Source organism: Sciurus vulgaris, assembly GCF_902686455.1.
Source record: "Sciurus vulgaris genome assembly, chromosome: 17".
Classification (NCBI taxonomy): domain Eukaryota; kingdom Metazoa; phylum Chordata; class Mammalia; order Rodentia; family Sciuridae; genus Sciurus; species Sciurus vulgaris.
In genome coordinates this window covers 72,896,255-72,911,297 of record NC_136478.1, presented here as the reverse complement: position 1 = coordinate 72,911,297, position 15,043 = coordinate 72,896,255, and the positions used below count along the sequence as shown (strand labels likewise).

Genomic DNA, 15,043 nt, shown 5'->3' with positions numbered 1-15,043 from the left:
GCTGTTGCCTTAACTGACTTCAGAACACTGGATAAAGCTTATGTTTTTCTCACTTTTTATTTCCATTTTTTTAAATTTTAAATTTGTTAGGCTGAAGTAGCATTGCTTGGAAGTTCACTGGCAAGCCACACCTAAAAACAGACTCAACCAAAACCCTTCATGCTCACTCATTCAATTTAAGAGGAAGATTTTGCTTCATGGATTTTTTCACATGGGCTGAGGACCCTACCCTGGGGTCCTGGCGGTGGCCATGCATATTGAGCCATACCCATAGCCAGGACTTTCAGATTGTATTTATTAAGCAGTATTGGGAATTGAACCCAGTGGTGTTTTTGTCTGTGTTTGATTTGTTGTCTATTTGTTTAAAGACAGGGTCTCGCTAAGTTGTCCGGCTGGTATGGAACCTGTTGGCCTCCTGAATCAGCCTCCCAGGAGTTGGGATTATAGGCGAGCCACCAAGGCCAAAGCCGGCTTAAACAAAGGTGCTCTGTTATTTGGTTTTTCCCCAGTGCTGGAACCCAGGCCTCACGCGTGCTAGGCGAGTACTCCACCACTGAGCACAACCCCGTCCTCAGAGCCAGGGTTTTGTTTGTTTTGTTTTTGATTTTAATGCACAGCAGAAGTAGATTGCACAGATTTTAAAATAAGGCTGTTAAAATTGCAACTCTTAGCCGAGGCGTGGTGAGGCACGCCTATAATCCCAGCCCGAGGGAGGCTAAGGCCGGAGGATGGCAAGTTTTAGGTCAACCTAGGAAATTCAGCCAGATCCTGTCTCAAAAATAATTAAATAAATAAAATAACAAGGACTGGGTATGTGGCTCGATGTTAGAGCACCCCGAGGTGCAATTCCCCGTACCAAAAAATAACGACACGTGAAATCGGAGCTCGTGCGGCAGTGTTTGCCGGGGAGACTGAGGAACCAATCGGGTGCCGGGAGGGGCTGAAGGGGTGGATGGGGCTGCGGCCGTGGGCGTAGCTGGCTGCCCCGACGGGATTGTGACAGGCCGGGGGCTGAGCGCGTCGGCTCGCCCGCCTGCTGGCCCTCTGGGTGTAAGTGCTCGCCTTTTCCTTGCATCCCCTGGCCGACAGCGGCTCCCTGGAGGTAAGCTTTCCCTGGAAGGCCTGAGCCACACCCGGCCCGGTTCCTTCCATTTTGAGGCGGGGTCGGGCCAGGTTCCCCGGGCTGGACTTGACGGCAGTCCTCCCACCGCGGCCTCCGGTCTCTGGGCTCAGGGGTCATAAGCCTGCACCCCGCGCCCGCAAATCTGCTCCTGCAAGGGGCGGCCGTCCAGGGGCGCTGGGGCGGGACTGCCCGGCTCCAGCACGGCGGCTGCGTTCCGGGCCTCCCTTCTGGCCGCCAGGGGGGTCTCTGCTCCGAGCTCCTCGTTGCCCCGTGGTCTCTCCCAGGCTCCCTCCCCCGAGGAGCCGCTGAGCTCGCTGAGCCTTCTCGTTGCTCGCACCCCATGTCCGTCTCACCCTCGGAATCCTCACTCTGTCCTCTGTCCTGCAGGGCACGTCCCCCTTGGAGCCTCCGCCGTCCTGCAGACTCAGCCTGGAGGCTGGGCTGGCGCACATCTGCGGTCCTGTGGTCTCCGCTTGGCCTTTCCAGGTTAGATGCTCAGTTTTCTGGAACCATCTTTCGTGGTTTATTGTCGTTTTGTAAATAACGCCTCCAGTATCTTCCAGAGGAATAATGTGTGGAAGGTCTTTTAAAAAACAGTATTTCTAGCTGGGCGGGGTGGCGAACGCTTGTAATGACAGCTCCGCGGGAGGCTGAGGCAGGAGGATCACACGCCTAAGAGGAACCTGGGCAACTTAAAGAGACCCTGTGTTAAAATCCCATTTGTGAAAGGGGTGGGATGCCTCTAGGTTCAACCCCTGTACAAAAAGTGTACTTTTAAAAAGTATCTTTAAGTATTGTTTTCTAGTTTTTGTTTCTTTCTGATTTGATTTTCAAATTATTGTTTATTTAGGTCATTGATTTCCACTTGACCCAAGATTACTCTTAATTTTGTTTTTAGATTTCTGGGGATGAGATGTGTCTATTGATTTTTAAATTGGTCTCTTATTTCTACTTCTTTTTAAAATGCATTTACCGGTACTGGGGATTGAACCCAGAGGTGCACTACCCTGAGCCACATCCCAGCACTTTTTTTATTTTTTATTTTGAGACAGGATCTCGTGAAGTTGCTGGGGCTGGCCTTGAACTTGCAGTCCTCCAGGCCTCAGCCTCCCAAATCGCTGGGATTATAGGCGTGGTCACCACGCCTGGCTCTGTAGAGTCGCTGGGATTGCCATGCTTGGCTCTGAAAACCTTTCTACGGAAGATGTCAATGCTAACCCACTCCCTCTACCCGGGACAAGTCCCCCGGGCGCGCTGGGCGGGGCGCGCATGCGTGCTGGCCTCCCCCGGGGCTTGCGGGAGAGCTGGTCTTCCAGGGTGTTGAGGTCGCTGTGTAGCGGTGAGCTCCGTGTTGGACTGTTTTCGGCGTTTATCTTTTCCCACCGTTTAGGGGAGGCTGAGTCAGGAGGATTGCAAGTTTAAGGCCAGCTTGTTGGACTGTTTTCGGCCTTTCTCTTTTCTCACTGTTTAGGGGAGGTCAGAAAGCTGATGGGTCTTATTAATCTGCTTCTCCCTGACCTCTGCTCCACCGGGTTGAGATAGCAGGGGCATAAGCCAGTGGCTGCCTGATGCAGTACCTCAGCGCTGTCTGCAGCATTGCCCTGAAGCCAGCCTTCCTGGTCCTCCGGCCTTCTCCCAGACGTGCTGGCCGATCCACTCCAGATCAATTCATTGATGGGAGTCTTCTGTGCGCTGCTAATTGCCATGTGCTTTCTGGAACCACTGCAGAATCACAGAAAAAACAAGGACATCCCAGGTGCATGGATTAATGTGATATACAGCAGCAGACGCAAATTTAGTGGGTTCTATTGCATAATTTTCTCCTTAAAAATGCAAAAGTGTCAATATACGGTTGGGGGAAATGAATACACATTTAGAATCAAATAGAAATCACAATTTGGGGGAGCAGGGAGCTGGCCCTGGCCCAGGAGGGGTGCACAGAGGTGGTACCCTGGCTGGACCAGCAGCTGCTAGAGTTCCTAGTGTCTGAAGCCATGCAGACATTAGGCACGGGGCACTGGGCAGCCCCAGCGACTCAGGAGGCTAAGGCGGGAGGATCGCTTGAGCCCAGGAGTTGGAGGCCTGGGTAAATTAGCAAGACCCTGTCTTTTTAAAAAGCACAGGAGATGGGAACACTGAACACCCTTTTGGTGTGCAGGAAGGAGGATTTCTCAAGGCAGCTGGGTTTGGACAGTGCAGGCTTAAACTGCAGGACTTACTTTTGTTGCTATCTTGTTCTGTTGTTGTTTTCTTTTTTTTTTTTTTTTTTTTTTTTTTTTTTTTGGAACTGGGAAGCTAGGGATTGAACCCAGGGGTGCGCTACTCCTGAGCTTCATCTCCAGCCCTTTTTATTTTGAGACAGGGTCTCACTAAATTGCCAAGGCTAGCCTTAAACTTGCAATCCTCCTGACTCAGCCTCCCAAGCCACTAGGATTACAGGAGTAGCCACTGTGCCTGGCTCATCCCATACAATTTAAAGGTAAGCATTTTATAAGAAAAAGAAACCAGGCCCAGAAAGGTTGAGAAACTTGCCCCAGGTCTTCCAGTGAATAGACAGTGGAGTTTGGACTCATCCAGGCAGAGACGTGTCCCAGTACAGCCAGGAAGGAAGGTGCCCTGGCCTTGCTGACCATGGAGCCGCTTTCCCGGCTCCAGGCCCCAGATCTCCCACCCTGGCCCTTCCAGCTCCTGGAAGGTCTACCCCAGAGACCCTCAACCCTTCTTAAATCACTTACTTTGGAACATTGTATATTCCTTCTCAGTCCCATTGAGATGTACATAAATCTTAAAACCCATTAAGCCCCAAGTTTCCAATTCTGAAGATATTTTGTTGAAATTGACACAGCTGCATTAAAACAAGTTCGAAATCAACTAGAGCTTATCTTATACTGATTGATTATAGTATGTTAATTATATTGTTGATTATATTAAACAGTCCATACTGTACTTAAGTTTGGGGAGTCTTGCTTGTTTCGGTGCTGGGGACTGAATGCAGGGAAACCTACCACTGAGCCACACCCATGGCCCGTTTAGCATTTTTATTTTGGGACAGGGTCTTGCTAAGTTGCTGAAGTTGGTCTTGTGGACATGATCCTCCTCCCTTCGCCTCCCAAGTTGCTGGGATGACAGGCATGGCCATGCAGCAGACTTTAACGTTTTATAGGTGTTCTATCTCTGGGACGATGGGACAAAATGAGGTAGAAGGGGTTACAATAGGTCACTGGTTCTTTTTTTTTTTTTTTTTTTTTGTACTAGGATTTAACCCAGGGGTGTTCCACCTTAATCTACACCCTCAGCCCTTTGTATTTCTTATTTTGAGACAGGATCTTGCTAAGAGCTGAGCTGGGCTCTACCCCGTGATCCTCCTACCTCAGCCTCCCCAGTCACAGGGATTACAGTTGTGCACCACCAGCAGGCTGGGCTTAGATCAGCGATTCTTAAATGTGATGGCATCGCCCCTGAGAGGACATTTGGCACTTTCTATCTTAATGTGTTTTTGTATGCAATTTGCCAGAATTTTGTTAAGGATTTTTGCATCTATATTCATCAGAGATATCGGTCTATTTTCTTTCCGTGATTTGTCTTTGGTTTTCATAGCAGAGTGATACTAGTTTCACTATGAGTTTGGAAGGGTTCCCTCCTTTTCTATTTCCTGGAATATTTTGAGAAGTATTGGAACGAGTTCTTCTTTGAAGGTCTTGTAGAACTCGGCTGAGAATCCGTCTGGTTCTGGGCTTTTCTTGGATGGTAGATTTTTAATGGCTTCTTCTATTTCATTGCTTAATATTGATCTGTTTAAATCATGTATGTCCTCCTGGTTCAGTTTGGGAGGAGCATATGTCTCTAGAAATTTGTCAATGTCTTCGGTACTTTCTATTTTGTTGGAATACAGATTTTCAAAGTAGCTTCTCATTATGTTTTGTATCTCAGTGGTGTCTGTCGTGATATTTCCTTTTGCATCACGAATTTTAGTAATTTGAGTTTTCTCTCTCCTTCTCTTTGTTAGTGTGGCTAAGGGTTTGTCTATTTTGTTTACTTTTTCAAAGAACCAACTTTTTGTTTTGTCAGTTTTTTGAATTGTTTCTTGTTTCAATTTCATTGATTTCAGCTCTGATTTTAATTATTTCCTGTCTTCTACTACTTTCGCTGTTATTCTGTTCTTCTTTTTCTAGGACCTTGAAATGCAATATTAGGTAATTTAGTTGTTGACTTTTCATTCTTTTCTGGAATGCACTCCATTCAATGAATTTTCCTCTCAGTACCGCTTTCATAGTGTCCCAGAGATTTTGATATGTTGTATCGTCATTCTCATTGACCTCTAAGAATTTTTTTATCTCCTCCCTGATGTTTTCTGTTATCCATGTTTTATTCAATAGCATATTATTTCGTCTCCAGGTGTTGGAGTAGTTTGTTTTTTTTTAATTTTGTCATTGATTTCTAATTTCATCCCATTATGATCTTGTAGAACACAAGGCAGTATCTCTATATTTTGCATTTCCTAAGGGCTGCTTTGTGGCATAACATGGACTATTTTTGAGAAGGTTCTGTGTGCTGCTGAGAAGAAAGTGAATTCACTCGTTGATGGATGGAATATCCTATATATGTCTATTAAGTCTAGGTTATTGATTGTGTTACTGAGTTCTATGGTTTCTTTGTTCGGTTTTTGTTTGGAAGATCTATCTAGTGGTGACAGCAGTGTGTTAAAGTCACCCAGAATTATTGTGTTGTGGTCTGTGTGATTCCTGGAATTGAGAAGGATTTGTTTGATGAACAGGGATAAACCATGGTTTGGGGCATAAATATTTACTATCGTTATGTCTTCCTGATTTATGGTTCCCTTAAGCCGTATGAAATGTCCTTCTTTATCCCTCTGACTAACTTTGGCTTGAAGTCCACTTTATCTGATGTAAGGATGGAAACCCCTGCTTTTTTACTGAGTCCATGTGCGTGGTAGGTTTTTTCCCATCCTTTCACCTTTAGTCTGTGGATGTCTTTTTCTATGAGATGAGTCTCTTGCAGGCAGCATATTGTTGGGTCTTTCTTTTTAATCCATTCTGCCAGTCTATGTCTTTTGATTGATGAGTTTAGGCCATTAACGTTCAGGGTTATTATTGAGAAATGATTTGTATTCCCAGTCATTTGGCTTATTTTTGGTTTTTAAGTTGGCTTGGTTTCTCCTTCGAGTGGTTTTTCTCTAAGGTAGTTCCTGCCTTTGCTGACCTCCATTGTTGTTTTTCATTTCCTCCTCATGGAATATTTTGTTGAGAACATTCTGTAGCACAAATTTTCTATTTGTAAATTCTTTTTACTTTTGTTTATCATGGAAGGATTTTATTTCATCTTCAAATCTGAAGGTTAGTTTTGCTGGGTATAGGATTCTTGGTTGGCAACCATGTTCTTTCAGAGCTTGAAATATGTTGGTCCAGGCCCCTCTAGCTTTTAGAGTCTGGGTTGAGAAGTCGGCTGCTATCCGTATTGGTCTCCCCCTATATGAAATCTGATGCTTTTCTCTCGCGGCCTTCAAAATCCTTTCTTTATTTTGAATGTTAGGCATTTTCATTATAATGTGTCTTGGTGTGGACCTGTTGTGATTCTGTGCATTTGGTGTTCTGTAAGCCTCTTGTATTTGATTTTCCATTTCATTCTTCAGGTTTGGGAAATTTTCTGCTATTATTTCATTGAATAGGTTGTTCATTCCTTTGGTTTGTATCTCTGTGCCTTCCTCAATCCCAATAATTCTTAAATTTGGTCTTTTCATGATGTCCCATAGTTCTTGGAGATTCTGTTCATGATTTCTTACCATCTTATTTTCAAGATTAAATATTTTGTCTTCATTGTCTGAGGTTCAGTCTTCAAGTGGTCTAGTCTGTTGCTGATGCTTTCCATTGTGTTTTTTTTTTTTTAATTTGGTTTATTGTTTCCTTCATTTCAAGGATTTCTGTTTGGTTTTTTTTAGAATCTCTATCTCTTTGTTGAAAAGATCTTTTGCTTCCTGCAGTTGGTCTTTCAGCTTATTTGTATTATCATTCATTGCCTGCATTTGTTCTCTTATCTCATCCTTTGCTTCATGAATCATCTTAATCATGTATAATCTGAAGTCCTTTTCTGACATTTCTTCTAACATACTGTCACTGGATTCTATTAATATAGAATCTAGATTTGTTTGGATCATTTTCTTCCCTTGTTTTTTCATGTTGTTCATGTATCTTCCCCTCTAGCAGTGCAGATCTGGGGCATTGCAGTTTAGGCTTACAGTGACCGTACAGGTTTTCAAAACCTTTTCTTTAAGGAGAGATCAATATTGGCAGTGCCCAGTTCAGACACTATTCAATCCTAGACCAAATAGCCCCTATGAGGACAATAACAATATTTTCATAATAAACAGAATGAGTTCAAATATTATCTTCAGTAAAACAAACAGATTTGCAATAAGGTCTGCAGTTTCTAATGAAGGACAAAGAGGATGCAGAGGGATGTAGGATGTAGCTGTTAATGGGATAAGAAAAGAATATATAGAAGTTCTAGAAAATAGAAAGAGTGAGAGTGTAATCAAAAGAAGTTGGTTGTTAGCATGCAAAAAGGGAGAAAGAGACTCTGAGGGAACAGATAAACAAAAGGAAAGGAGAGCGAGAAAAGTAAAGAAATAAACTTAAAATTGCTCAATAAGGAGAAAAAAGAAAATCTACAGTATAACAGTCATATAGTAATGAAACCTCCCAGTCTTCAGTAGCCTGATGCATGAGAAGTACCTGACAATGAGCCCCAAGCCTCCAGCAGGCATCTCAGGATGGGATTTGCCCCACCTAAAGATGGGAGATATGGCTTCCAGGATTATCCAAGATGGCCGCTCTGGCTTCAAAATGTGTTGGCAAATGGGGAGCTGCAGCTCAGGGTGTGGACATGGTCTGCTGGAGGTGGGGTGTGGTCAGTCTGCTTGCTGGATCCTGGCGGTGGGGAGTAGTGAGTTGCTCCAGGGGCTCTAGAGGCAGGGAGTGATCTGTTGGGCTGAGGGATCCTGGAGACGGGGCTCAGTCAGTCCAGCCAGGAGTCCTACAGGTCCTGGCTATTTTCTCAAAGTGGTGGCAGCGATGTGTAACCAAACCTGCAGGTCCTGTGACAGTGGACTTCCAGGCAACAGCAGGCAACTGGCACTCACTGGTGGTCTGTGGTCAGTCTGCTGACTGCTGCCAGATGATCAGGGAGATGAACCTCATGAGTTGGGTGATGGGTAGGTAAAAGGCAGGCGATGGACAGGCAAGAGGCAGGCAAATGGCGGATGATAGGCATCTGACAGTGAGCAATCTGCACTCAAAAAGTAGTCGATATGCTAGCAGACTGCAGGTGATGGCAGTGGACAAATGGAGTAAACAGCAGGGGATGGATAAGTAGCAAAAACTGCCTCACCAAGAAACAGATGTCCTCTGCTTGAAACGGGAGGTAGGGAGCCACAAGGAAGGCAGCCTCCCTCTAGTCCGCCATCTTGGATCTCTAAGGCAAGTTATTAGAAGTAGAATTGCAGGCTCCTAGAGCTCGTGAACTCACAGGAGGCCTGGGAACTGCACAGCACAGCACAGCACTCTGACATCGGTGACCCTGACAGTGAGGGCACCTCCTGTTCAGATGGGGTCCTGGAGGCAGAGGGGAGGGCTTCCCAAGGGTCCACAGGCACTAAGGGCTCTCCTCTTCTGCCCTTGTGTCTCAGGTGGCACCTCCACCAGTGGCTGTGGTCCTGCTCACTGACCACAGATGGCAGCAGGGACACAGAACCCAGGAGTCCCTGTGACTTGGGGAGGCTTCCCTGCGGGATGGGGTCTCATGCTGTGTGGGCCCCACCGCTGGGTCCCGGGAAGCCCCCTGCTCTGGGCTTGACTGCTGGGGCAGCAGGAGCCACTGCTTCTGAGGGCAGAACAGACCCAGGCTTCCCAGCCTCCCTCCTGCACAGCTGCAGGACCTGCGCATGGCAGCGCCGGGGTAGGCGGGTGCTCTACAGGAGCTCGTGAGACTCAGGAGGGAGGAAGGCGGCCGCTGGCTGGCGTGCGGAGCGCTACACCGGAGACGGACTCTTTATTTCCATGGCTCCATTGTGTCCCCAAGATTATCTCAGCTCGAGAAGGCCAGGAAGTGAACGCGCCCCCAGTGAGCTCTACTAAAAATCCAGGTCATCCCGAGGAGCACGTCGCGCACCCCGAAGTTTAACCAGCCCTGCAAGGGTTTTGGCATGTTTTCCTCCTGCCTTCTGTACCTTCACCCCACTTTGATTTCTCATTTTCTATCAAAACTGAACATGCGCAGGTCCTGCAGCTGTGCAGGAGGGAGGCTGGGAAGCCTGGGTCTGTTCTGCCCTCAGAAGCAGTGGCTCCTGCTGCCCCGGCAGTCAAGCCCAGGGCAGGGGGCTTCCCGGGACCCAGCGGCGGGGCCCACACACTTCACGTGAGGTCAAAGGCCTGGCCGGGGCCGCAAGCCGGCCCTCTGCTGGGCGCAAGGTGTGCGGGTCCTCGCGCGGCCGCAGCTGCTGCCCCTGGCTGCGTCCTGCCACTTGGCCTGCGCGCACCTGGCACGGGCTCCCGCATCTGCCGCTCCGGCTCCAGGCACAGGCTGGTGTGCTTGGGAATCGGCGAACCCGGATTCCTGCGCGCAGCCAGCCGCAGGCGCCCGGGCGGGCAGCCGCGTTTTCTCTCCTGCCAAGTCGAGGCTGGTGCTGGGATCCGACCTTGACGGCAGAAGCGGTGGGTTCTTAGGTGCCAGGCGGAGTCTGTCCAGGGGGACAGCGTGGGCCAGCCCTTTGGGCTTGGAGCACAGGCATTACCCCATCGGGTGGGCCTAAACGCTGGTGCAGAGTTCGTAGGAAAGACGAGGGGGCAGGCGTGGCGGGGTGTGCCAGGGATGTGGTGGACGCTTCAGGACGCTGGTCCAGGTGGAGGACATCCTCTTTCCCCAAACGCAAGAAGGCCGCTACGCTGGCTGTGGGACGGACTGAAAGAGACCCGCTTAGACGCAGCGGGCGAGTGGGGGTATGGCCATGCTCTGGAAAGGGGACAGCACCGGGGGATAGTGGCGGGGAAGGGAAGGGCAGGCGGCAGGAGGGTGAGCAGACCTGGGCCCCGCGGTTCCTCGGCCAGCTGGCCTCCCAGCAGAGTACCCGCAAGTCCATAGTCAGCTTGGCTCAGCGGAAACAAGTCCTGTATGCTGTGTTCCAGGCCTCGGGACCCCACTGCGTCTTTATGCAGATGGGGAATCAGCCACGGGGAGGGCTGACCTTCGAGGACGTCACTGTGACCTTCACCCAGGAGGAGTGGCAGTGTCTGAATCCCGAACAGAGACGTCTGTACCAGGAGGTGACCCTGGAGAACTACTGCAACCTGGTCTTCCTGGGTGAGCGGGCTCCTGGCAGTGACAACCCGGAGCCTTAGAGACACGGCACCCCGAGGCCCTGCAAGGCTCCTCCGTGAGATACAAACGCACACCACACTCACACAATCCACACTCAACTGCACAACACTGACACAGAGAAACTCATTCGTGATCACACAACACTAACACGCGCTCACTCATACATAACTCACAATCACACAACACACACAACTCTCACTCAATCACACGACACAATCATGCAACACACACACACACTCATGATCACAATACAAACTCTCACATCCACAGGCACACTCAGGCATTCATACACCATCTCACATACTCGCATGCAAAAACAAACACCAAGCTCTGTGCTCTTTCCCTAGCAGGCCGAGAAGAAACCACCCCACCCGACGTGATCCTGAGGCTGGAGCGAGGCCAGGAGCCGTGGCCGGCGGAGGCCGGTGTGCAGAGCCCCAGCACAGGTGGGTAGCAGGGGCCCCCTGCCGCCGGCCGCAGGGAGCCTGCGCCTTCCGCGGGCTGGTTGCGGGGCGGCGCCCTCTGGCGGCGAGTGGGGAACGCGCCACCGCCTCAACTCCCTCAACTCCCTGTTCTCGGTGTTCTCCGGCTCTCGCTGCTCAGCCAGCTGCGGCTACTCGGCTACTCGGATGGGTCCTTCGGAGATGGACCAGCAGCCCCGAGGCTGAGCTGAGCGCGTGTCCCGCCCAGCCCGGGCTCAGGGGTCCCCGCATTGGATGCAATGCGGCAATTGACTTCAGTCAAGTTTCTGAGATTCACTCTCGCGTTGTTTCAGGGTCATTTGTATCTGTGCGCTTCCTGCCCACAGTTTCGAGTTCTGTCCTCAGATCCCGTACCTTGGGGTTTCTTTCATATTTGGACCTGTTAAAGAAACGAAATCTAGACTCAGGTGAACAAGTCAACTCAAAAGTGTAGAATTATTCATGAATGTAGCAACCTGTCGACTTCGGAGTTCACTGAGACCCGCGTCCTCACAGGACTGCAGGGGGCAGAGGCGGCGGGGCTGCAGGAGGCCGAGCTCCGCAGAGGCGGGGGCTGCGGCCCTGCACCGCCCTCCTCGCCGCAGCCAGCGGGTCACCTCCTAACGTTGCGCCCACATCGTTCCCGATTTTTTGCAGTACTGGGGATGACCAAGGGGTGCTCTACCCCTGAGCCCCTGAGTCACACCCCACCCGCCTCTCCTTTTTGTTTTTTTTTTTGTTTGTTTGTTTGTTTGTTTTTTGTACTGGGGACTGATCCCAGGGGCACTTAACCACCGAGTCACATTCCCCAGACCCTGCTTTTTATTATTTATTGATTTATTATTTTTATTAAGATCTTTTTTTACAGACTGCATTTTGATTCATTGTACACAAATGGGGTGCAACTTTTCATTTCTATGGTTGTGCACGATGTAGATCCACACCATTCGTGTAATCACACATCTACCTAGGGTAATACTGTCTTTCTTGTTCTACCTTTTGTCCCCCACTCCTCCCGCCCCATTTTCCTCTATACCATCCAAAATTCCTTCATTCTTCCCCCCGCCATCTCCCACTGTTATATATTGTCATGCACTTATCAGAGAAAACATTCGGACTTTGGTCTTTTGGCATTGGTTTATTTCACTTAGCATGATATTTTCCAACTTCATCCCTTTACCAGCAAATGCCAGAATTTTATTGTTCTTTATAGCTGATTAATATTCCATTATGTATATATGCCACAGTTTTATCCATTCATCAATTGAAGGGCATCTAGGTTGGTTCCACAATCTAGCTATTGTGAATTGAGCAGCTATAAATATTGATGTGACCACATCACTGTAGTATGCTGATTTTAAGTCCTTTGGGTATACACCATGGAGTGGGATAGCTGGGTCAAATGATGGGTCCATTCCAAGTTTTCTGAGGAATTTCCATACTGCTTTCCAGAGTGGCTGTACCAATTTGCAACTCCACCAGCAATGTATGAGTGTGCCTTTTTCCTCACATCCATGCCAACACTTATTATTGCTTGTGTTCTTGATAACAGCCATTCTAACTGGAGTTAGATGAAATCTTAGGGTGGTTTTAATCTGCATTTCTCTAATTACCAGAGATACCAAGCACTTTTTTATGTATTTGTTGATCACCTGTATATCTTTTGTTAAGTGTCTGCCCATTTCCTTAGTCCATTTATTGATTGAGTTCTTTGTATTTTTGGTGTAAAGGTTTTTAAGTTCTTTGTAAACTTCGGAAATGAGTGCTCTGACTGAAGTGTGTGTGGGCTTAGCATAAATAGCCTTTACAATGTTGAGGTATGTTCCTACTATCCCTATTTTTTCTAGTGTGTTGAGCATGAAGGGGTGTTGTGTTTTGTCGAATGCTTTCTCTGCATCTATTGAAATAATCATGATTCTTAACCTTTAGTCTATTGATGTGATGAATTACATTTACTGATTTCTGGATGTTGAACCAACCTTGCATTCCCCAGATGAACCCCACTTGATCGTGGTGTACTATCTTCTTACTATGTTTTCGTATGCGACCCAGACCCCATTTTTATTTTTTATTTTGAGATGGGGGTCTCACCAAGTTGCTTAGGCTGACATTGAAGTGCAATCCTGCTGCAGTTGCCTGAGCTGCTGGCATTGCGGGGGTGTGATCCCACGGCCCACACGCCCATTTTTCTTAGTTCTTGACCAGCACAGCTGTGGTTGTGCCCACCGTGATCTTACGGCATCTCCTCCCTCAGCCTTGCCCACGAAGGCAGTCAGTCCTGTTACCCTCAGCCAGGCGTCTGGAGTCAAAGGGACTACAGTAGATTGATTGGTGTTTCATCTCACTCATGTGGGAGGAAAGTTTCACCCTGAACATTTCTTTGTATTCCATTTTAGAAAAAGTCTGGGACCTCGAGGGGCAGGTTTGGAGGCCACCGGCTGTGGTGAGGAATCCCCAGAGAGAAGCTGCGTGGGTGGACACGCAAGTGCTGACCAGGAGCAGGCGGAGAGGCACCCCACACCAGGAGATGGTTGCACTGAGCCTAGAGGAGGTTCCCTCCAGACACAGGCTCCGAGACCGAGACCTGTGTGGAAGGCACTTAAAATATCGTTCAGATAGGAAAGACGAGAATAGTTCTCATAAATGTAACAGATGTGGGAAATCAATTGGCCACAAACCCTTCAAAGGTGTGGAGAAGCATTTTGAATGCAACGCCTGCAGAGAGTCGTTGAGCGCAAAGTCGGGCCTTCAGGGTCGCCCGGGGGTGCCTGGCGAGGAGGGGTCCCTCGCGTGCAGCCAGTGTGGCAGAGTGTTCGGGGAGCGACGCCGGCTGCGCACGCACCAGAAGACGCACGCCCCGGAGAAGCCGCACCGGTGCTCCGAGTGCGGCAAGGCCTACAAGCAGAAGCCGAACCTGGTCCAGCACCAGCGGACGCACGCCCAGGAGAAGCCCTACGCCTGCAGGGTCTGTGGCAAGGCCTTCTCCTGGAAATCCGCCCGCATCAATCACGAGAAGATCCACAGCGACGAGAAGGCCTACGGCTGCGGCCAGTGCGGCAAGTCCTTCAAGCTCAAGTCCGCCCTCGCCCAGCACCAGAAGGTCCACTCGGGGCAGAGGCCCCACGGCTGCACGGACTGCGCCAAGGCCTTCGTGTTCAAGTCAGACCTGCTGAGACACCGCCGGACGCACACCGGGGAGAAGCCCTACCGGTGCCGCGTGTGCAACAGGGCTTTTGCCCAGAAGTCCAACGTGGTCGACCACGAGAGGATCCACGCCGGAGCGCGGGCCTTCGCGTGCAAGGAGTGTGGCAGCGCCTTCAACCAGAAGAAGAACCTCCTGCAGCACCGGAGGATCCACACCGGGCAGAAGCCCCACCGGTGCGACAGGTGCGGAAAGGCCTTCCTGCAGAAGTCGAACCTCCTCACGCACAGGAAGACCCACAGCGGCGAGAAGGCCTTCCGCTGCGCCGAGTGTGGGAAGGCCTTCAGCCGCAAGCTGGGCCTCCGCCTGCACCGGAAGACGCACACCGGGCGCAAGCCCCACGTGTGCGCCCAGTGCGGGAAGGCCTTCGCCGACGCCTCCTACCTCGTGAAGCACCAGAGGCGGGTTCACCCCAGGGCGGAGCCCGGAGCACAGTGAGCACACTGGCAGGCAGGACACCTGGGCGGCGCCCGGAAGCTGGCCCCAGATGGCCCGCAGCCCGAAGGCCACTGTGGGGGCAGTGAGGACGTCTGCCTCTCCTTGGAAACACATCTGGCTTATGCACTCAGCGGATTCTGCTTGTTAGTTGTTTTTTGTTTATTTGTTTTATTTTATTTGGTACTGGGGATTTAACCTAGGGGCACTTAAGTGTAACGAACTCTTGCAAATACTGAATATACAACAATAATCAGAATGTGACAAAACCCTTCATGGCCAGTGAGTAATGGCCAGTGCTGTCCATTCCTCTGAAACTTAGACACTTTCACTGTGGGGCATAATCTGCTTGTAGAGAAAGTAGGAGATGGTCATGTCAGAGATTGCCAGGCTCACACATGTCATCTGGAGCTCTTCTGTTAAGTGAACAAA

At 49.5% G+C, this 15,043-nt stretch overlaps 1 protein-coding gene across 1 annotated transcript; it reads left to right on the top strand.

The window, feature by feature from the left end:
- The first annotated feature begins 1,523 nt into the window (after window positions 1-1,523).
- ZIM3 (zinc finger imprinted 3) lies at window positions 1,524-14,818 on the top strand. The gene is made up of 4 exons (XM_079119750.1): window positions 1,524-1,609; window positions 10,321-10,495; window positions 10,861-10,959; window positions 13,371-14,818. The coding sequence occupies exons 2-4, from the start codon at window positions 10,345-10,347 to the stop codon at window positions 14,612-14,614; spliced, it is 1,494 nt and encodes a 497-aa protein (XP_078975876.1). The 5' UTR covers window positions 1,524-1,609; window positions 10,321-10,344; the 3' UTR covers window positions 14,615-14,818.
- The last annotated feature ends 225 nt before the right edge of the window (window positions 14,819-15,043 follow it).